At 39.9% G+C, this 21882-nt stretch overlaps 1 protein-coding gene across 2 annotated transcripts in view; it reads right to left on the bottom strand.

Moving 5' to 3' along the window:
* Nucleotides 1–21882, bottom strand: part of CRMP1 (collapsin response mediator protein 1) — a 73676-nt gene that overhangs the window by 18249 nt on the left and 33545 nt on the right. For both annotated transcript variants that reach the window (XM_031944240.1, XM_031944241.1), the window contains exon 4: nucleotides 4585–4749. In XM_031944240.1, the coding sequence (XP_031800100.1) occupies nucleotides 4585–4749 (165 nt within the window). The remainder of the gene's footprint in view (nucleotides 1–4584; nucleotides 4750–21882) is intronic.

Genomic DNA, 21882 nt, shown 5'->3' with positions numbered 1-21882 from the left:
ACAGTGAAACAACAGAGAGATGGCTTTCATTCATTTACGAGAGGATGTGGGCACAAGTGGAATGATTCTGGGTAAAGAAAAGAAGTTTTAGGCAATAATATTATATATTTATATATTGTGCAAATGGCTTCACAAAAATAAATACAACAATTTATCTCTGCATTATATATATTTTATATATATATATATATATATATATATATATATATATGTACAAATAGACACTCCTCTCCCCCAACAACAATCCTCTGAGGTAGAAAGGCAAAGTTTTATCTCCATTTTACAGATGAGTAAAATGAAGCTCATAGAGTGACTCAGTTAGTGAAGTGGTGGAGCAAATGGGTGGAATCCAAATCCAAATATTAAAGCCATGTTCTGCAGTGTTCCTTCCCTTATGCTATGTTACTTCTCAGTGAGAAGACCAAGATTAAGTGTCATAAACTTAGGAAATACATCATAAGCTTCTTAATCTTCCTGCGTCCTAACACTGACAGTCTGATGTAACTTCTGCTGCCCTTCTCAGTCACTGGTTTTAAATAATGGAAGGAAATCCCCATTTCATTTAGAGACTGCTGAAAAGAAGTCATTTTTTCTATGCAAATTCAGTAGGAAATAGAGGTAAATCCAGCATTTGGACAAATGAATGAGTGACAGAGACAAGAGAAATGATAGAAGGGAAGCTAGACCAGAAGAAGTACTCAAATCAAAGGTTTGGGATGAAATCTGTGAGTGATGCTAGACCTAAGTATCTTTTCCCACAATGCACCCTTGGGACTTCTGTTGGACCTAAATTGGGAAATTCCTTGTTTTCTTGCAGGTTATTTTTATACAGGCAAAGGTATAGAATCATAATATGTGGGGCTAGAAGAGCCGAGAGCTCATCTCTTGTCTGGTCTTTTCAACTAGGGAATTTGATTCTGTCTGTCCAAATATCGAAAGAGAATAAATAATTGAATGAGGATTTGAACCCAAGTTTTCTACCTACAAATGAAATTTCTTTCTTCTTCCTTTAGCTCTTTGTGGTTTTTGTAGTTCCTGGGATTCTTTGATTTTCTGTTTTGTTTCTCTATTCAGAAAAAGCTTTCCTAATGCACAGAGTGCATGGCCTGAAGCCAGGAAAACCCATCTTCATGAGTTCAAATCTTGCCTCAGACAGCAGGAACAACTCATTTAACTCTGCCTCAGTTTCCTCATCTGTAAAATGGGCTAGGGAAGAAAATATCAACAGACTAAAAACCACCAATAGAGTTCAAGCCTTTGACTAGACAGGAAAATGAGGTCCAGACTGCAAGTGGCAAGTCTGAAGCCATAAGGAACAAAACTGGGGCTTGTACCAGGCTTTCTGCTTCTGCCAGCTCCCAGCTGCCTCTCTTCTCATATATTTGATTCCCACTGAGGGTCCTTCAGGAGACTGTGAGTAGTGTATCACACCAAAGCCTCCCCTAGTGCCTAGAACCTACCTAGAAGTGCCCAGAGTGCATGCTCGGAATGGATCCAGTGCACTGGCCAGGAGCATTATGGCCACAGGTGAGGTGAATGTCAGTGACTGGGAGCTCTAGTTGACTACTGTCATCAGCCATCCTTTGTCCAAATTCATCTTCCCCACTGAGCACAGGCACCCACTCCGGAGGGCTCCTCCACTCTGGGGACACCTTCCAAGCTTCTAAATCCAGCCCTGGGCCTGGGGCAAGCCCTCCCAGCCACCCAGCCTGCTCGTCTCATTTCCTGAATGTCGGCCAGCTACCTGTGTAACATGCCGAAGTGCCACTTGGCCCGAGCTCCCTGGGGACGGAAGACCAGGCCCAACAAGCCACAAGATGGTTGTGTGATAGAGTGGGACGTGCACTGGCCAGTGAGGCAGGAAGGGAGCTAATTAGGGAGACAGACACCCCGCTCTGGGGCCAAGGGAATGAAGGGAAAGCCTTGCACTTGACATCCATTACAATCCGTCCCTAAGGAATTCTACTTCATCTGAAAGCAATCCAATCTGAAACTTGGGGGTGGTCCCTGGAAAGACAGATATCGAAGGGAGACGAGATGAGAAATCCACTTAAGCTGCCCGGAGAAATGATCGCCTCCAGATCAATTCCTTTTAAACTTAATAAAATGCTCCCAATCTTTGCGGCTCCACTGATAGAACAGGAGCTCCCTGCCACAATTAACCTTTTCAGTCTAGAAAAGAAAGATAGAAGCACAGAATGTCACAGTTGGAAGAGATTTCTAATACCATCTGAAAATTTCTTCTCTCCCAGAAAACCAATTTCTCTGCATTTATTAAGTACCTACTATGTGCAAGGAGCTATGCTAAGACTGGGAATATAAAAGAGGTGAAATAGCCCCACCCTCAGTGAGCTAAAAACATCCACTTCTTAATTAACTATCTGAAATGGAAGGAAACAGCACCTCTCAAAGCAAGAGATTTCACTTACATACATTTCATAGGCATTTTTCCCCTTAAGGAGCTTAGAACATTCAATTTCTCCTTAACCATCTAAAATACGGGGGAAAGATTATATCTCACAACAAAAAATCCTCTATTAGATAAATTTAATCAGGATTCCCCCTTAAAATGGGATGACATTTTGTAATTTCTACCCAATGGATCCCAGATTTGTTCTCTTGGGTCAAGTAAAGCGTGCACTTCCTTCTCATCTCATTCTCCACTGTTCTGCCCATGTGGTTCCTGAAAGTCGGTCCTGCCCATCCTAAATCTTCTGTAGGCCAAACATGCCCACTGCCCTCACATGATCCTTGAACAGCACCTCAGCATATTGTTGTCCTTTCCCAAATGCAGGGACCAGAAGGGAACCCAGTGTTCCCAGTGTGATCTGTCTAGAGGAGAATTCAGTAGGATTATGACTTCTTGTTTTTAAAGGCTTCCATTTCACATCTCATTGGTCTCTCCTACTCTTCCTCCCACCATGAATTGTTCTTTAACTAAATCTTCTCCATTCTATATGTGAACTTTATTTCTTTTTAGTTCAAGTGTTGTGCTTGACATTTACCCCCATTGAATTTCATATTATTGGATTTGATCCATTGGTCTAGCCTGTTGAGATTTTTTGGGACACAAAGAATTTATTAAACACTTACATATGCCAAGCTCTGTGCCAAGTTTTAGGCATAGGATTGAAAAACAAGTTGGCCCTGCTCTCAAGGAGCTCAAGGAGACTGACTATCTGTCTATCTATTTTTTATATCTCTGTCATCTATCCATCAATAACCTATCTGTCTCTCTATTCATCTCCCTGAGTTCAAATACAGTCTCAAACACTTACTAGCTGTGTGACCTTTGGCAAGTCACTTTACCCTACTCGCCTCAGTTTTCTCATTTGTAAAATGAACTGAAGAAACAAATGGCCAACTACTCCAGTATCTTTGCCAAGAAAACAATTGGGGTCCCAGAGAATCAGATATGACTGAACAACAACAACTATATTTTTATTTGTTAAACACTTCCCAATTAATTTTCTAAATTAAAAAAAAAAAAAAACAGAGCTTAAAAAATGAAGTGATCGCCAAGCTTCCACAACAAAACAAAGCTGGAAATGGCCTACAAATAGGACGCCCACTTGGGCACCTCTCCCACTCCCTCACAGCTGCCTCTCTGAACAGTCCCCAGAGGTTTTTAGTGGACTGACCGTCCAATTAAGGGCCAAGAGGGAATCCGGCTGTCCGAGTGGAGGCTTCGGGTGGCTCAGGACTTTTGTCTGATTGAAGCTGGACTCCCTGACCAGCCTCCATTCACTGGCCAGCTGCCTCTAAAGAAATATGCATTTTCTATCCTGAAAAGATGAAGGGTGTTCTTGTGAAAGTTCCTGTTGCAACTTCCTGTCAATGAGCCATTTCATCAGCAGTAACTCGCATCCTATCCCAGAGGCAATAAGCATGGCCTCATCCTGGGCCACACATCCTTGTCCTGGGCTGCACGGCCTCATCCGGGGCTGCACACCTTTGTACTCAGCCACAAATGATGGAATATTCCTATGTGTCCAGGCGAATATATGAGGCAGCTGGGAGGTACCTTGGACAGAGCACTTGGGCAGGAGTAGGGAAGACCTGACTTTAAATCCAACCTCAGACATTTATTAGGTGTAATGCCTCTGGGCAGTCACTTCACTCTGTTTGCCTCAGTTTCCTCATCTGTAAAATGAGCTGGAGAAGGAAATGGCTGACCACTCCAGGGTCTCGGCCCAGAAAAACCTCATGGGAAACACTGGTGTCTGTGGGCCATGGGGTCGCAAAGAACCAGATGTGGCTGAACAAGTGAACAACAACAATAACAATACACGTATCTGTGCAAACACAGATGCCAAATGGGCCCATTCTAGAGCTTATGGTCCATTATGTTCTGTACAAATACACGCATTCCCACCGACGGGCCCATATGTGTGTAATGATGGGCACACATATATAGTATATGTATGTATAATGATATGAATAAGTGGTGGGCAACAGTAGCACCGAGACTGGCCCGGTCATCCCGACACGGGAGTTTTGTACAATCCAAAGGGCCGGCCACAGGGATGACCGCGTGAGGCCCGAGGTTGGAGAGGAAACCCCCCCCGGGGGGCACTGACTGACCTTTGTCCTGCACTAACATATCCAGCTCTTCCCGGATCCCGTCGTCCCAGCTGGTGATGTCCACGTGGAGAGAGTAATCGCAGCAGGACTTGGTGTCAGCAGCCTCGTGCCATTTTTCAAAGGTGGTGAGCAAGCTGGCCCCAGGCTCAGGGAGGACGTGGTCAACTAGAAGAGAAAAAGAAGGGCATGGTCCAAACCAGTCTAGTACACAGAGTATCCAGTGCAGGGAAAGGGGAGGGGGTCTGGAAAGCTAGATATGGAGCAGTGGAAAGAGAACTGGGCTTACAGTCAGGAAAATCTTCATGAAATCAAATCTGGCTTCAGATACTAACTAGGTGCGAGACTGTGGGCAAATCATTTCACCTTGTCTGCCTCAGTTGACTCATCTGTCAAGTGAGCTGAAGAAAGAAATGGCAAATCCCCCCAGTATCCTTGCCAAGACAAGTCCAAAATGGGTCACAAAGAGTCAAACAGGACAGAAACAATCCAATAACAAGAAGACAAAGACATCAAAAAATTATAAAGAAAAACCAAACACCAAATCATTGCCCTCAAGCCACTTACACTCTAATGGGGAATACTTGTTGTTGTTCAGTCCTCTTGGATCTTTCATGACTCCTTTTGGGGTTTTCTTGGCAAAAATATGGGAGCAATCTGCATTTCCTTCTTCAGCTCATTTTACAGACTGAGAAAAATAGGGTTATGTGACCTGCCCAGAGTCACACAGCTACTAGGAGCTATCTGAGGATTGATTTGAACTTAGGAAGATGAGACTTCTGACTCCAGGCCTCGCCCTCTATCTTCTGTACCATTCAGCTGCCCGTCTAAGGGGTATTTAGAAACTACTAAGTAGTGTTAGATAAGGAAGTAGTCAGGAGTGAGGATAGTATGCACACAGACACTGGGAATAGGAAGAAATTCAGTTTAGCTGGTCCACATTGTGCTCGTCGGGAGCCATGTGAAATGTCTGGAAGGAAGGCTGCAACAAGAGGGGAAACACTTCCAGACACAGACTGAGGAGTTCATGTTTTATTTACAGGCACCAGGAAGAATCCACATGTTTTTAAATGCAACATGATGTGTTCATCCTTCCGATTTAGGGAAATTATTTTCACAGCTGACTATAGGCTGGATTAGGCAGCTGGATATCTGTAAGCAGGGAGACCAATTCAGAGGCTCTTGACAATCCAAGTTAGAGGCGATGGGGATCTAAAACACGGTGGTGGCCGAGTGAATAAAGACAAGAGAACTGATGCAAGAAATGGGGATAGGATTGATGAGACTCCAAAATTGACTGGCTATGGGAGGAAGGGGGAGGTGAGAAAAAGATCCAGTCAGATGACTGACAGACTACAAATCTGGGGGAAAGGATGTTGGTACCCTCAACGGTAAAAGAGAAGTGTGGAAGAGGGAGGGGCTTAGTGGGGAGGATGATAAATATGGTTCTGGGCTGTTTGGATGTCAGATGAATACAGGTCCTCCAAGTAGAGATGATAATGTAGGGCAAAGTTCACACACCAAATTAGGGTAGAATATGTAAATTGGTAGACATTTACATATAGATGATAACTAAAACCTTGGGAGCTGATGAGATCCCCAGTACAAATGAGATCACCACCTTTATCTATCCAACAAAAGGAAGGAGGAGGGAAACAGCCTCCCCCAAGTTGCTTTTTATATTAAATTTGATTTTTCTATTTAAGAGAAAATTAATCTATTTTCTTTCTTCTTCTCCACTGGAAAAAAAATAAACACACAATAGGCACACATACATATATATGTACGCACATGCACACATATATACATATATCTATACACATACATCTTTATACAGATATACACATACATATGTGTGTATGTCTGTACCACATATACATGTTTGAAGACATCCCAGATTAGAGCTTTGAGGGACCCCCTGGCTGGGGTTGAGAAATCATTGAGCAAAAGAGATAGAAAAGATCATTCAGGCTGGAAGAAACCTAGAAGAGACTATGGAGCTTCATGAAAGCTGAGGGAGATGTCCAAGAAGACGGGTGATAACAGTAACAAAAATCTCCAGAGGAGGGGAGGCTGGGAACTGGCAAAGGACACCATGTTTAACAATTCAAAGATGCCGGGCAGTTTTAGCGATACAGAATTTATTGATGGCGTCATAAACCAGATTTCCCAAAATTGAGAAGTGAGTGGAGAATGAGAAAGCAGAAGCAACCAATGTAGCGAGCTCTTTGCCCCTGGACTTTGGCTGTGAAATGGAGCTCAGGGTAGACTCCAAATCTCTGAAACTGGTATTATCTGAGCTCTAGTTCTGGCTTCCACTTCCCTCTCTCCCTCTGACAACCCCACTGGTGTGCCCGCTGCAGAAGCTGGGCATTCCCACTGCAGAAACTAGGCATTCCCACTGCAGAACCTATACTGACCAAGGAAGGGAAGATAATTGGACTCTAGAGGAGGGGGGAAGGCTGCAAAAACAGACAGAGCAGTCTGAAAACCAACTTCTTTGGAAGTGTTATACCCCACCATCAGCCATGAGATATCGGTTCTCTGACAAGACTGAATAAATAAAAGGTAGTTACCTGAGCCAACTTTCTATACAGAAGCAGAAAGCCTTCCTTGGCCTTCAAGAGATTTTTCCAATAAATGGGGAAGTAAAGGAAGAAGGGGAGAGAACTAACTCCTCAAGTTGTCTTTTTTAAAATTAAGTGTTATGTGTTGAATTAAGAAAAAAAATAAATCTATCTTCTTTTCCTTCCATCTTTCATTCACTGAGAAAAAGAAAGAAAAGTTCCTTGTAACAAATATGCATAGAAAAGCAAAACAATTTCTTTGTTGTCTTTGAAAGAATCCATGTATATCTGCATTCTTAAAGTTATGGTTCTAAAATGAATTTTCTGTTTGTGTAAATCATTTTATGGATGAAGCTATAGATTTTCTAATAAAAATCCATGTGCTTCCATTCCCTTTTGGGGAAAATCATGTGCTTATTTAATAAATATATCCCTAGTGATGTCCTGTTGGCTCACTGATTCAAGATCCCAAGAACTGCCAGCTGAAAAATATGTACTCTGTGTGTGTATGTGTGTGTTTGCTCATTTTTACACAAGAGAAACTGAGGTAAACAGCATTAAGTGACTTGTCCGGCATCACAGTTAATAAGTATCTGAAGTAGGATTTGAACTCATAAAGATGAATGGTATACAAAGCTCAACTCCTTCGATTCCTTCCATGAAGAGTTTCCCGATTCCCCTCCAGTCAGAAATACTCTTGCTCTCCTCAAATACCCTCCAATGTCTGCTTGTTCTTGGTTTAGACACTTACTTTTCCCCCATTTTTATAATAGACAATGGACTCCTGGCACGGGGACTGTCTTGGGTTATATTATAGTTTGTGCCTAATATTTAGTACAGTACACTGTGTAATCCAAGCCTTCAATAATATTTATTGGATTCAAATGAATCGTTTATAACCTTTAGTGCCTTTCGAAGATTAGGCAATCAATAAATATTGATCAATAATCGTAGCCTGCTCTGAATATCCCTTTAAGGTTTTATTCCCTTGCCTCTGTAATCACGAATGTCTCTCAGCTTCCCCATAAGGCTGAATGTCTCTTACATTCTGAAGATGCCCTCCTTTCCCCTTCTCCCCTCCTCCACCCCTGCCACCTTGGAGAATATGCAAGATTGAACAGAAATGTCCAAGAACATCACAGAAAGGAGTGACAGGAGGTCATAGTTCAAGTGACAGGACCCGAACTCTCCTCACAATCAATTCTGCCTCTGCAGAAAGCAATCTGGCCTCCAAGCCCACATTCTCCCCTCCACCCCCCCCCAGGAGACTAAAAGAAACTAGCTGCTTTCTACAATGGTTGGCCAATGATCTATAGCAGAGGAGGTTCAATAGTGACTGGAACCTCCCTTTAAGGAGGAATTAAAATATTTAATTGACTGAATCAAAACAAGATCTTCTGGGAGCTGAATTGATCTTTTAAAAATTATTCTGAGCTCTGATTTTTTTTCCTTTTAAAAGATATTTTTCCTTCATTGCTAGTTCAATTCAGTCTTGTCCAACTCTTTGTGACTTCATTTGGGGTTTTCTTGGCAAAGATACTGGAGGGGGTTGCCATTTCCTTCTCCAGGTCATTTTACAGATGAGGACCTGAGGCAAAAAGTGTGAAGTGACTTGCACCTAATGGTCCATTTTACTGTTAGTACATTGGTATTATTGCAGCATGTATAAAAAGAATTAATGTAATTTGACCGTGGTCCTGAGAACGATAAACATTTGCATCATACCTACTAGGTGTGAGACACTGTGCTAAGGGATAGTTGCAGATACAATTTATCTGAGCCTTGCCACAACCCTTCAAGTTAGATGCTAGTATCATTCTCTTTTTACAACTAATAACATTGAGGCAAACAGAAATCAGGTGACTTGCCCAATGTTATCATAACTGGGAAGTGTCTGAAGTGGAATTTGAACTCAGGACTTCCTGCCTCCAGACCTAGGGCTCCATCCACTGCACCCCCAGCTGCCTGGTAATTCTGGAGCAAAAACAACATACTTTCACTTAAGGGGCAATCATAATCGCCTGACGAATCAATCTCATCCCACTTAATATTTCATATCTTCATTTAATCTACGTAATATGTTTGATAGTGATAAATGACAATGCTGAGCAGGGTAAGATCAAAAAGTGCTAGAGCAAAAAGGGAACAAAAATAACATAGAAAAATATCTAATACTGGAGGCAGAAGAGTTCTGAGAACACACAAATTCAGAGCTGGAGGAACCGACATCAAATCTTCATCTCAGTTTATCACTAGATGACACTATACTGCACTGAATGCTGGGGCTGAAATCAGGAAAGACTCATCATCCTGAGTTCAAATCTAACCTCAGACAGTTTCCAGCTGTGTAAGCCTGGGAAATCACTTCACCTTGGTTAGCTTAGTTGCTCATCTGTAAAATGACTTGGAAAAGGAAATGGCAAACCAGAATGCCTACCAAGAAAACCCCAAATGGGATCATGGAGAGTCACACACATGATTGAAACAAAAAAGAAACAAGTCCCAAGGAAGGAAATGGATGTATCCCAGATCCCATAGCAACTTAGTGGCAAAACTGTCTGGAGCAGTGCTCTATTTACATGTAATTGATTTAATACATATTATTAACATGTTTCTTTATAAATATTCTTTAATTCTGCTGATTAACTAATTTAACTATGCTGATTCACTACATCCCTTGGATCATTATTCCAAGTTTTTGTGCTTTTACTAGATTAAAAATAATAGGAGATTGTGACAAAAAACAAACATAACCTAATTACTTTTTGAGTAAGAAGACAGTCAGGGGACTGCCATTTTAATAATAGTGAAAATAGTTTTATTTTCCTGCATGTGTAGAATGTGTCTGAAGCCAGATTTGAATCAGGTCTTCCTTCCTTACTCCAGGACTAGTGCTCTATCGTATTTCTTATTTGCCATTCTTTTTCTCCTTTCCTCCCTCCCTTCCTTACTTCTTTCCTTCCTAGCTTGCTTATTTTCTTCCTCCTTCCTTCCTCAATCCTTCCCTTATTCCTTCCCTCCCTTTTTTCTACCCTCCCATTTTTCCTTCCTTTTTTTCTTTCTTCCAACAGCAACCTAAAAGTGTCTAGAGACTTTTTCTGCCCATATCACCCAAGTCCAAATAAGGAGTCTCTGAAGAAATAGTGTAGAGTTCTACAGTCACAGACTTTTCATTTTCTTGAAACAATGTAATCAATCGACTAATCGATAAATCCTAGTGGGGTTGAAGCTGGCTGCTCTGTAAATCTAAGTTACTGACTGAGAAGGGGTTAGGGTCTTTGTGTGTGCCTGGAGTAAGAGGGAAGAAGCGATTCCCATAGCTTCAGCTACTAGTAGGTGGAAGGTTGCTATCTCTTTTCTTAGCCCTGTCAGCCCTCTTGTGTCTGAAGATATCTGATGTCACAGTTAAATGGCCATGGCTAATCTTCACCTGAAGGAAAGAGCAATCCACATAATCATGTTTCAGCTTCCCATTGGCTTTCCATGTCTAACACTGACTGTTGAAGTAATTGCTTCGGCTTTAAATAAGGCTCATAAACCTAAGAAAAATTTGTTTGCCAAGGCTGATTTCCCCCATGTATCATAACAAGTGAAATACAAAAACATCTGTATTACTAAGCCTAATTCTATAAAATCTTTTCTAATAACAATTAGCCTTCAGAACAGAGAGTTCGACAGTCAAAAACCATGAAATTCTCTTGTTCTTCCCTTCCCTCAAACATGAGTTTTGATATATGTTACTTAGTACAAAGAACCCAAATTGTGCTCATTAATCCTACGGGACAATGAGCTTTTAGAGCTGGAGTCAGAAGAAAGAACTGATATCCAGGGTCGGGCAATTTATGGTTTACTGAATTTTGAACATTAAGAAATCACCTAGAAGGAGAGAGGCTCAAAACACTCCTCTTTTTCAAAAGCTTTTTAGTAATAAAACCAACTCTCTTCATACAAGCCAACAGACTTGGAAGTCAAGATGTCTAAGCGACCTCCTGGTTTGTCTCCTCAGATGCCTGAAATCCTCAGAGACTGAAATGTCCTTCTTCTGTCATAGATGCCCTGACATTTATTTCCTGGGACGGCCCCATTTTTCCGGCTCTCCATGCTTCTGAATTTTCTGTGCTGACTTAGACAAAGTACAGTGTGGAATAAGTACTATGTGTGCAAACAGACCCACATCCTGATCCCCAGTTTTCCCTAAAATGATTAAAAGATAAAAGGAGGCAATTACTCCCTTCACTCTCTTCAATCACACCCTTATTTGGCTGTATGCAAAACAGTCCCAATCCTTTCCCTTGCAGCCTTCCTACCAACAGGTGGTGACTGCATTGGGAGCATCCATATTCATGAGGTGCAAATAACTCCTTCTTGCAGTAGCTGGTAGTTTGGTATTGGGAAGATTAGCCAAGTTGGCCCATCCCCTTGAAGAAAAGGGGAGGAAGCAGCAATAGAGACAATAACTGCAGGGAGGTCTTGCCTCTGTCTGGATATTTTCCCTGATTTCCTCCAGTTTTTGGAATGGAAGAGTCTTGTGCTGGGACCAAGGTTTGTGGGTCTTACTCTACCATGAAATCATGGGACTTTGGGACTAAATACCTTCCATCAAATGAGAAGGTTGGATTAAATCAGGAGTCATTAATTTGAGGTCCACAGATAGATTTCAGAGGGTCCATAAACTTGGATGGGAAAAACATCACATTTGAATTTTGATTAACTTTTAACTGAAATTTAAGTATTTCCTTCAATTGTGAATGGAGGAAATGATGTAACTTTGTCACCAACAAAATGGACAATATTTTCATATCACATTAAAGTTATCATTTATGCTGATTGCTACTTTAAAATTATCCTATCTACTAATCTGCCATTAGCAAGCACATGATTTCTGTCTTCATGGCTACCTGTGGGATTTCAATCTAATTGGTTTCCTTTGTAATGCTAGGTAGTTTATTTAGAGTATTTACAAATATTCTGAAAGCAGTTTGATAGACTTCATCATTTTCCCAAAAGGACTCCATGATACTAAAAAAACTTTAAAAATCCCAATAACAAAGATGGTGGCGAGGAGGCACACAGCTGTGTAAGCTCCGCATTTTCTCTCAGAATCCATCTCATTACAAGCCTCTGAATTAATGCCTGACTGAAAAAAAACCCCACAAATAGTTACCAAGAGAAGACATCCTTGAGATTTGCCAGGAAAGGTCTGTTTTTGCTCGAGGGTGGGACGGTTTTAGATCGGGCACAGGCTGAGGGCAGGCAGCTCACAGCCGAGCAGACCGGAGCGGGTTGGGGTGGATCTCAGCCGTCCTGTGGGGAGAGCTTGCAAGGATTGGATCTTTGCCCTGGCAGCAAGTCATAGCCCAGCAGAAGTAAAACACTGGGGGTGAAGAATACAACCCCAAACAGCTGGAGTTCCTTGAGACCGGTCACCCCTCCCCCACAGTGTCTCAGCACACTGTCAGAGTCTCAGAGCGCAGGCGCAACACAGTCCTGCTAGTGCCTCGCTGCTGCCCCCTCAGTCTGTAGAGGAAGCTCGGTAATGCCATCCAGCCCCTCCCCCCAAAAAGCAGATTCCATTTGGGGTTTTTTTCCTTTTTTTTCCTTTGCTGGTTTGTCTCTGATTCTTCTCTGACAAAATGAGCAAAAAGTTAAAAAGGACTTTAACAACTGACAGCATTTATACAGATAGAGAACAGACTCTAAACCCTGAGGAGACTAAAAACAGATTATCTCCAGGTGACTCATTAGGAGGAGATCATCTGTTCCCCAGCAGATGAATCTCATAAGAAGAAATTAAAAAGGCTCTCACAAGAGAGCTAGAAATAAAATGGGAAAAGGAGATGGAGGCCTGGCAAGAGAGTCTGGAAAAGTCATCCCATTCACTTAAAGACAGAATGGATAAAGAAATAAAATCCTTGAAAAATAGGATTAGTGAACTGGAAACAGAAAATGGCTCACTAAAGAATAAAATGGGCAAAATGGAAAAACATTCCATAGAACAAATTGGACAATTAGAAAAAAGATATAAAAAAAGTGAGTGAAGAAAACACTTCATTGAAAATAAGAATAGAACAAATGGAATTGAATGACTCAAGGAGACAAGAAGAATCAGTCAAGCAAGACCAAAAACCAAACAATGGAGAAAATGTGAAATACTTCTGGGAAAACAACAGACCTGGAAAACAGGTCTAGGAGAGACAATCTGAGAATCATTGACCCCAGAAAATACGATGAAAAAGAGCCTGGACACTATTTTCCAGGAAATTATCAAAAGAGAACTGCCGAAGTCATAGAAACAGAGGGTAAAATAACTTGAAAAGGATTCACCTGATCACCACTGAAAGGGATCCAAAAATCAAAACACAAGAATATAGTGGCCAAATGCCAGAACCCTCAAACAAAGGAAAAAATACCCAAGCGGCTAGAAAACCCAATTCAAAATATAGAGGAGCCAATAAGGATCACCCAAGATCTAGCAGCATCCAATTAAAGATCGAAGGGCCTGGAATATGATATTCCAAAAGGCTAAGGAACTCGGTATGCAACCAAAAAATCACCAGCCAAAATGAGCATCTTTTCCAGGGAAGAAGATGATTATTCAACGAAATAAGTGTTTACCTATTTTTGGTGAAAACCAGAACTTAACAAGAAATTTGATCTGCAAATATAGAACTCAAGAAAAACCTAAAAAAGGTAAAAGAAATCTTGGGAACTATATTTCTTCTGTAAAGATGTATAAAAAATACCTGTATACCTTGTTCTAGAAATTAGAGGTGGAAAGGACATTGATCAAAAAGGGTAAAGTGGGGTACTATATCTCACAAAGAGGCAAAGGAACCTATTATATCTGAGAGAAAGAATGGAGGGGATGAATATAGTGGGTATTTTACTGCCATAAGAATTGACTTTAAGAGAAAAATGTTAGACATATTCAATATATGGTGAAACTTCTCCCATCCTCATTGAAAAGTGAGAAGGGAAAAGGGAAGGAATAAGCTAAGCAGAAGGGAATACAGAAACTGAGAGGGAAAGGAGTAAGATAGGGGGAGGAACTCTAAGGTGGGGAGTAGGGATACTAAAAAGGGAGGGCTGTGAGAAGCAAGTGGTGCTCACAAGTTTAATACTGGAAAGGGGAGGGAAGGGGGGGGGAAGGGGGAAAAAAGGGAGAAAAGCATAAATAGGGGTTAACAAGATGGCAAGTAATACAGAATTGGTCATTTTAACCATAAATGTGAACGGGGTAAACTCCCCCATAAAGAGGAAGCAATTAGCAGAATGGATTAAAAGCCAGAATCCTACAACGTGTTATTTACAGGAAACACACCTGAAGCAGGGAGATACAAGCAGAATAAAGGTAAAAGGATGGAGCAAAATCTACTATGCTTCAGGTGAAGTCAAAAAAGCAGGGGTAGCCATCCTGATCTCAGATCAAGCAAAAACAAAAATTGATCTAATTAAAAGAGATAAGGAAGGGCACTATATCTTGCTAAAGGGTAGCATAAATAAGGAAGCAATATCAATATTAAACATACATGCACCAAGTGGTGTAGCATCTAAATTCTTAAAAGAGAAATTAAGAGAGCTGCAGGAAGAAATAGATAGCAAAACTATAATAGTGGGAGATCTCAACCTTGCACTCTCAGAATTAGATAAATCAAACCACAAAATAAATAAGAAAGAAGTCAAAGAGGTAAATAGAATACTAGAAAAGTTAGATATGATAGACCTCTGGAGAAAACGAAATGGAGACAGAAAGGAGTACACTTTCTTTTCAGCAGTTCATGGAACATACACAAAAATAGACCATATATTAGTACATAAAAACCTCAAACTCAAATGCAGGAGGGAAAAAATAGTGAATGCATCCTTTTCAGACCACGATGCAATAAAAATTAGACTCAACAAAAAGCCAGGGGAAAGTAGACCAAAAAATAATTGGAAACTAAATAATCTCATACTAAAGAATGATTGGGTGAAACAGAAGATCATAGACATAATTAATAACTTCACCCAAGAAAATGACAATAATGAGACATCATATCAAAATGTGTGGGATGCAGCCAAAGTGGTAATAAGGGAAATTTTATCTCTAGAGCTTACTTGCATAAAGTAGAGAAAGAGAAGGTCAACAAATTGGGCTTACAATAAAATGCTAGAAAAGGAACAAATTAAAACCCCAGTCAAACACTAAACTTGAAATTCTAAAAAATAAAAGGAGAGATCAATAAAATTGAAAGTAAAAACTATTGAATTAATTATTAAACTAAGAGTTGGTTCTATGAAAAAACCAACAAAATAGACAAACCCTTAGTAAATCTGATTAAAAAAAGGAAAGAGGAAAATCAAATTGTTATTCTTAAAATGAAAAGAGGGAACTTGCCACTAATGAAGAGGAAATTAGAGCAATAATTAGGAATTATTTTGCCCAACTTTATGGCAATAAATTTGACAACTGAAATGAAATGGAAGAATACCTACAAAAATATAGCTTGCCCAGATTAATAGAGGAAGAAGTAAATATCCTAAACAGTCCCATCTTAGAAAAGAAATAGAACAAGCTATTAGCCAACTCCCTAAGAAAAAATCCCCAGGACCAGATGGATGTACATGTGAATTCTACCAAACGTTTCAAGAACAATTAACCCCAATGCTATATAAACTATTTGAAAAAATAGGGATTGAAGGAGTCCTACCAAACTCCTTTTACGACACAGACATGGTACTGATACCTAAACCAGGTAGGCTGAAAACAGAGAAAGAAAATTGTAGACCAATCTCTAATGAATATCGATGCTAAAATTAAATAAAATATTAGCAAAAGATTACAGAAAATCATCCACAGGATAATACACTATGATCAAGTAGGATTTATACCAGAATGCAGGGCTGGTCTAATATTAGGAAAACTATTAGCATAATTGACTATATCAATAAGCAAACGAACAAAAACCATATGATCATCTCAATAGATGCAGAAAACGCATTTGATAAACTCCAACATCCATTCCTAATAAAAACACTTGAGAGTATAGGAATAAATGGACTTTTTTCTTAAAATAGTCAGGAGCATATATTTAAACCATCAGTAAGCATCATATGCAATGGGGAAAACTGGAATCTTTCCCAGTAAGATCTGGAGTGAAGCAAGGTTGCCCACTGTCACCATTATTATTCAATATTGTATTAGAAACACTAGCCTCGGCCATAAGAGTCGAGAAAGAGATTAAAGGAACAGAATAGGCAGTGAGGAAACCAAACTATCACTCTTTGCAGATGATATGATGGTATACTTAGAGAACCCTAGAGATTCTACAAAAAAGCTATTAGAAATAATCCAAAACTTTAGCAAAGTTGCAGATTATAAAATAAATCCCCATAAATCCTCAGCATTTTTATACATCACCAACAAAATCCAACAGCAAGAGATACAAAGAGAAATTCCATTCAGAATAACTGTCGACAGCATAAAAATATTTGGAATCTATCTACCAAAGGAAAGTCAGGAATTATATGAGCTAAATTACAAAAAACTTTCCACACAAATAAAGTCAGACTTAACAATTGAAAATATCATGCTCCTGGATAGGTCGAGCAAATATAATAAAGATGACAATACTCCCTAAACTAATCTATTTATTTAGTGCTATACCAATCAGACTTCCAAGAAAATATTTTAATGATCTAGAAAAAATAACAATAAAATTCATATGGAATGATAAAAGGTCAAGAATCTCAAAAGAATTAATGAAAAAAAATTAAATGAAGGTGGTCTAGCTGTACCTGATCTAAAACTATATTATAAAGCAGCAGTCACCAAAACCATTTGGTATTAGCTAAGAAATAGATTAGTTGATCAGTGGAACAGGTTAGGTTCACAAGACAGAATAGTCAACTATAGCAATTTAGTGTTTGACAAACCCAAAGATCCTCACTTTTGGGATAAGAATTCATTATTTGACAAAAACTGCTGGGACAACTGGAAATTAGTATGGCAGAAATTAGGCATGGACCCACACTTAACACCGTATAGCAAGATAAGATCAAAATAGGTCCATGATTTAGACATAAAGAACGAGATTATAAACAAATTGGAGGAACATAGGATAGTTTATCTCTCAGACTTGTGGAAGAGGAATAAATTTGTGACTAAAGACGAACTAGAGACCATTATTGGTCACAAATAGAAATTTTGATTACATCAAATTAAAAGCTTCTGTACAAAAAACTAATGTAAACAAGATTAGAAGGGAAGCAACAAACTGGGAAAACATCCTCACAGTTAAAGGTTCTGATAAAGGCCTCATTTCCAAAATATATAGAGAGCTGACTCTAATTTATAAGAAACCAAGCCATTCTCCAATTGATAAATGGTCAGTTGATATGAACAGACAATTTTCAGATGATGAAATTAAAATCATTACCACTCATATGAAAGTGTTCCAAATCATTATTAATCAGAGAAATGCAAATTAAGACAACTCTGAGATACCACTACACACCTGTCAGATTGGCTAAGATGACAGGAAAAAATAATGATGAGTGTTGGAGGGGATGTGGGAAAACTGGGACACTGATACATTGTTGGTGGAGCTGTGAATGAATCCAACCATTCTGGAGAGCAATATGGAATTATGCCCAAAAAGTGATCAAACTGTGCATACCCTTTGACCCAGCAGTGTTTCTACTGGGCTTATACCCCAAGGAGATACTAAAGAAGGGAAAGGGACCAGTATGTGCCAAAATGTTTGTGGCAGCCCTGTTTGTAGTGGCTAGAAGCTGGAAACTGAGTGGATGCCCATCAATTAGAGAATGGCTGAATAAACTGTGGTATATGAATGTTATGGAATATTATTGTTCTGTAAGAAATGACCAGCAAGATGAATACAGAGAAGCTTGGAGAGAATTACATGAACTGATGCTAAGTGAAATGAGCAGAACCAAGAGATCATTATATACGTCAACAACGATACTGTATGAAGATGTAATCTGATGGAAGTGGATTTCTTTGACAAAGAGACCTAATTCAGTTTCAATTGATCAATGATGGACAGAAGCAGCTACACCCAAAGAAAAAAAAACACTGGGAAATGAATGTAAACTGTTTGCATCTTTGTTTTTCTTCCCGGGTTATTTCTACCTTCTGAATCCAATTCTCCCTGTGCAACAAGAGAACTGTTTGGATCTGCACACATACATTGTATCTAGGATATACTAGGACATATTCGACATATATAGGACTGCTTGTCATCTAGGGGGGGTGGAGGGTGGGAGGGAAAAATCGGAACAGAAATTAGTGCAAGGGATAATGTTGTAAAAAAAAATTATCCTGGCATGGATTCTGTCAATAAAAAGTTACTAAAATTTAAAAAAAATCCCAATAACAATAACAGCCTAGATTTGGTGCTCTCTAAGGTCTCTTCTGCTTTTAACATCCTGTGTCTTGTTTTCTATGGTCCTTTCTAGCTCTATTTCCATAACTTTCTAATGGTAATGGAATGGATCTTCTTTGTCACAGAATCTCTTCTTACTCAAAGCAAAAGAAGAGTGCACCAGGCAGATCGCTTTCAGGTTAACATTGGCAGAAAACTCAGGTCCACATCAAGATCTCATTTTTAACAACAGTGGTAGGGTTCTATATATCAGGGGCTTAAATGGTGAGATTAGGCAGTTGATGGCTTCTCATGATTGGGTGTATTTTTTATATTAGAAAACCTGGAGGCTGGTCAGCACAACTTCCTACTAGCTTTGTGACTTCCTCATTTCCTGTTCTTTAAAAGGAGAATAGAAACACTTCGCAGAATCACAGTGGGCTTCAAACTGAAGAACATGTTAAAAATATAAGCTGTTCCATTTAGGACTATCATTGTATTATTATTCAAAGGCTGAGCCATACACAGAGGCAGGCTAAGCAGTCACCTAGTTGATGAACTCTGAGGGGCATCAAAATGTCCTGATTCCCTACCCAGCCATCCGATATTCCCAATTAATCTCCTCCTTTTGCCAGGCATTTTAAGTAAAATAAAGCATTTGATTTCCTGGGGACACTGGTGTATATCGAAATACATAACTCTAGGGGTCACTGTTAGGTTTGCAGTTTGCAGTTTGCAGTTTGGTTAGACTGGTTAGCAGATTTTTAGAAGCCCCAATTTCCTAATAATTCTGCCCTTGGAAGTTTAGTTATAAAACAAGAATGACTCACAATTCTGATCCTAATTAGTGGAAATTCTCTAATTGTGGGCTAACAGGAGGTTGGGATATAGGCCCTAAATTAAGAAAGGTCACTCTTCCCCGGAGTAGATCCAAGGTCTTGCCTATTCCCTCCTGTCATAAATAAAGGAAAACCAGAAAACGCAAAACAAATAAAAAATCACCAGGGTATGTCATTGGTATTTATTACTAAGAAATTCCCAGTTACTCCTATTGAAACTACAGCAGGGAGCAGTGGGAAGGACTATCGATGCCCCTTGCTTTTTTCCTCATGTTCCAGCCATCTGTGAAAGAAACTCCACCACCCCTTGACGCCTGCTCCTTCAGCTTTCACCTGGATTTGAGGAAAGGGACTGATCGTGTGACCACTTTAGTCACAGTCTGATTGTTGTTCCACATATGGGGAGGCCACACCATCTCCCTCCTCTCTGGGCATTCTGTCTCCTATTTGCCAAAGAGGGGGTAGGGGATGAGGAGAGGAATCTGCCCTCCGGTTATGATCTAGCATTAGCTTCTTCTCTTCCCAAACTAGGAAAAAATATGACCTCCAAGGTCTTTGGGTTCCCTTCTAAGGCACCTGGTCTGAGCCTTGCCAGAAATACTGTTACACAAGGAAAGCTTTATGCCATTAATCAGTTATTTCTTATGGTCACCCAAGGGAGAGCAGGAACCCAAGGGAGTGAATGTGGGGAGGTCTGAAGCAGGGGAGGGAGGAAACTGAAATGAAGGGCAGAGGAAACATCAGTTTTGCTGAATAAAATTTTTCCATTGAGCCAGTTCTGACACATGTTTGCATGTACAGGCAATTATTTTTTTAATGGGCAAGTTACTATGCCTTCTAGCTCTATCTGCTTTTGCTGTTTTCTAACATTCTCTATTCCATGATCTAGGTTTATTTACAACTTTAACATTTGAGATTCAATGTTCTAAGGTCCCTTCTAGTTCTGAGTCTAGGCTTTGAAGTCTATAGTTGTCTGCATTCTATGGCTTTGTGAGTCTGACTAAATCACAGCCTAAGGCATCTTTCTACAAGGGAATGTCATTATAATTATTATTTAATGTTATACAAATTGGGTTTAATTTCTGATAGTCTTCTGAGACCACTCTTTTATTTTCAGTTACTTGATGTAAAAGCTCTGGAGGAGGGCTTACTCTTGAGTTAGATAAACTATAAGTCTGAAACTTAAGAAAGATCTGAGGCCTGTTAGTAGCATTCAAAATGCTGTAGGGATTTACCAGGGCAAAATGGACATGTGCCCCAGATGGCAGAAAGGGAGAATCAACCCCTGGATGTGAGTGTAATGGGGAAACTGAGGACCTCTCCCTTGATAATTCCAGACCCAATGTCAAAGATGTGTTAATCATTAAGGCTCTGGGAAGGAGAGCAAGACTTCCTCTTCTAGTAGAAATATCTGATCTCCTGGATCTTAACTATTTAGAGAACAATCTAACTGTTCAGTGACCTGGAAAATATTCTAAGAAATCTATAAACTGGCTAATCTCTATTTGTCAAGGAAGCCTGAGGTAAACTAAATCTCCTTGGTTATTCTAGTTTAAGGAACTACTTACCTCTAAACAAATCTCCTCTGTGTGGGGGATTATACGGTTTCTTATAAAATCATTAACTAAGGTAGATTGATTCAGTTTATCTGGGGAAATGAAATAGGGTAAACAGTTGTAAGCAGTTGCACAACTGACTATCATAAAATTCAGGTCAAAATTTAACAAATTCATGTTACTTCCAAGCATTATTCTTTGGTCACAACTATATAACTCATTTCAATCTCTGTGGAAATTAACCTCTCTAGACTGGCTGAATCCCAGTTTAGAGAAGTTCGCTTCTTGCAAGATTCTAAGAATAAACACTTCTGTTCTTCACTTGAGACATCTCTGAGTATCTGTAAATTGGATTTGCCGTACCACACAGAGGAGATCTAAGACACAGCATTGGATTGCCCCTTTGAAGAACTCTTTAAATGTATGTTCACTGGAGTATCTCAGAATCAATGTGGGACTCATGGTGGGAGGTGGGAGGTAGCCATTATACCAGGGGCTACCTGTTTAAGGTAGCAGATCATCTTCAATACCTTTTCCCAAAGTGGGCCCTTAATATTTTACACGGGCTCCCAAACAATTAGAGTTACCTTTTTTTGTTTGTTTTTTTAAATAAAGGCCTGGGCATGAAGAAAAGTAGACAGGGAAGATCTCTCCATATAAAGCCTTATGAAATGACAAGGTAAAGTTGTAGAATGCACCAAATTAGCCCCACCTGCATCCAGAAAGAAAGGACAAAGGCCTATATGACACATTTTTTGATGCAGTGGTTTCTATCCTGTCACTATTCATCAAGGACAAAGTTAATCAAGGAATAACATTAGACCCATATACCCCCAACTGTGCAAAAGAGACCTATAATTCCAAAATTATCCAGAGGAGAACAATGGACTGTCTGGAGCAATGGGAGAGTATGAACCCAGGGAAAATCGTCTCCTGATGGAGTTTCCTCAGGCAAAGGTCCAACTTCTTCCTC

Source organism: Sarcophilus harrisii, chromosome 6 (assembly GCF_902635505.1).
Source record: "Sarcophilus harrisii chromosome 6, mSarHar1.11, whole genome shotgun sequence".
NCBI classification, from domain to species: Eukaryota; Metazoa; Chordata; class Mammalia; order Dasyuromorphia; family Dasyuridae; genus Sarcophilus; species Sarcophilus harrisii.
The sequence above is the reverse complement of the archived record's forward strand: the minus strand, read 5'-3'. Positions and strand labels throughout refer to the sequence as shown.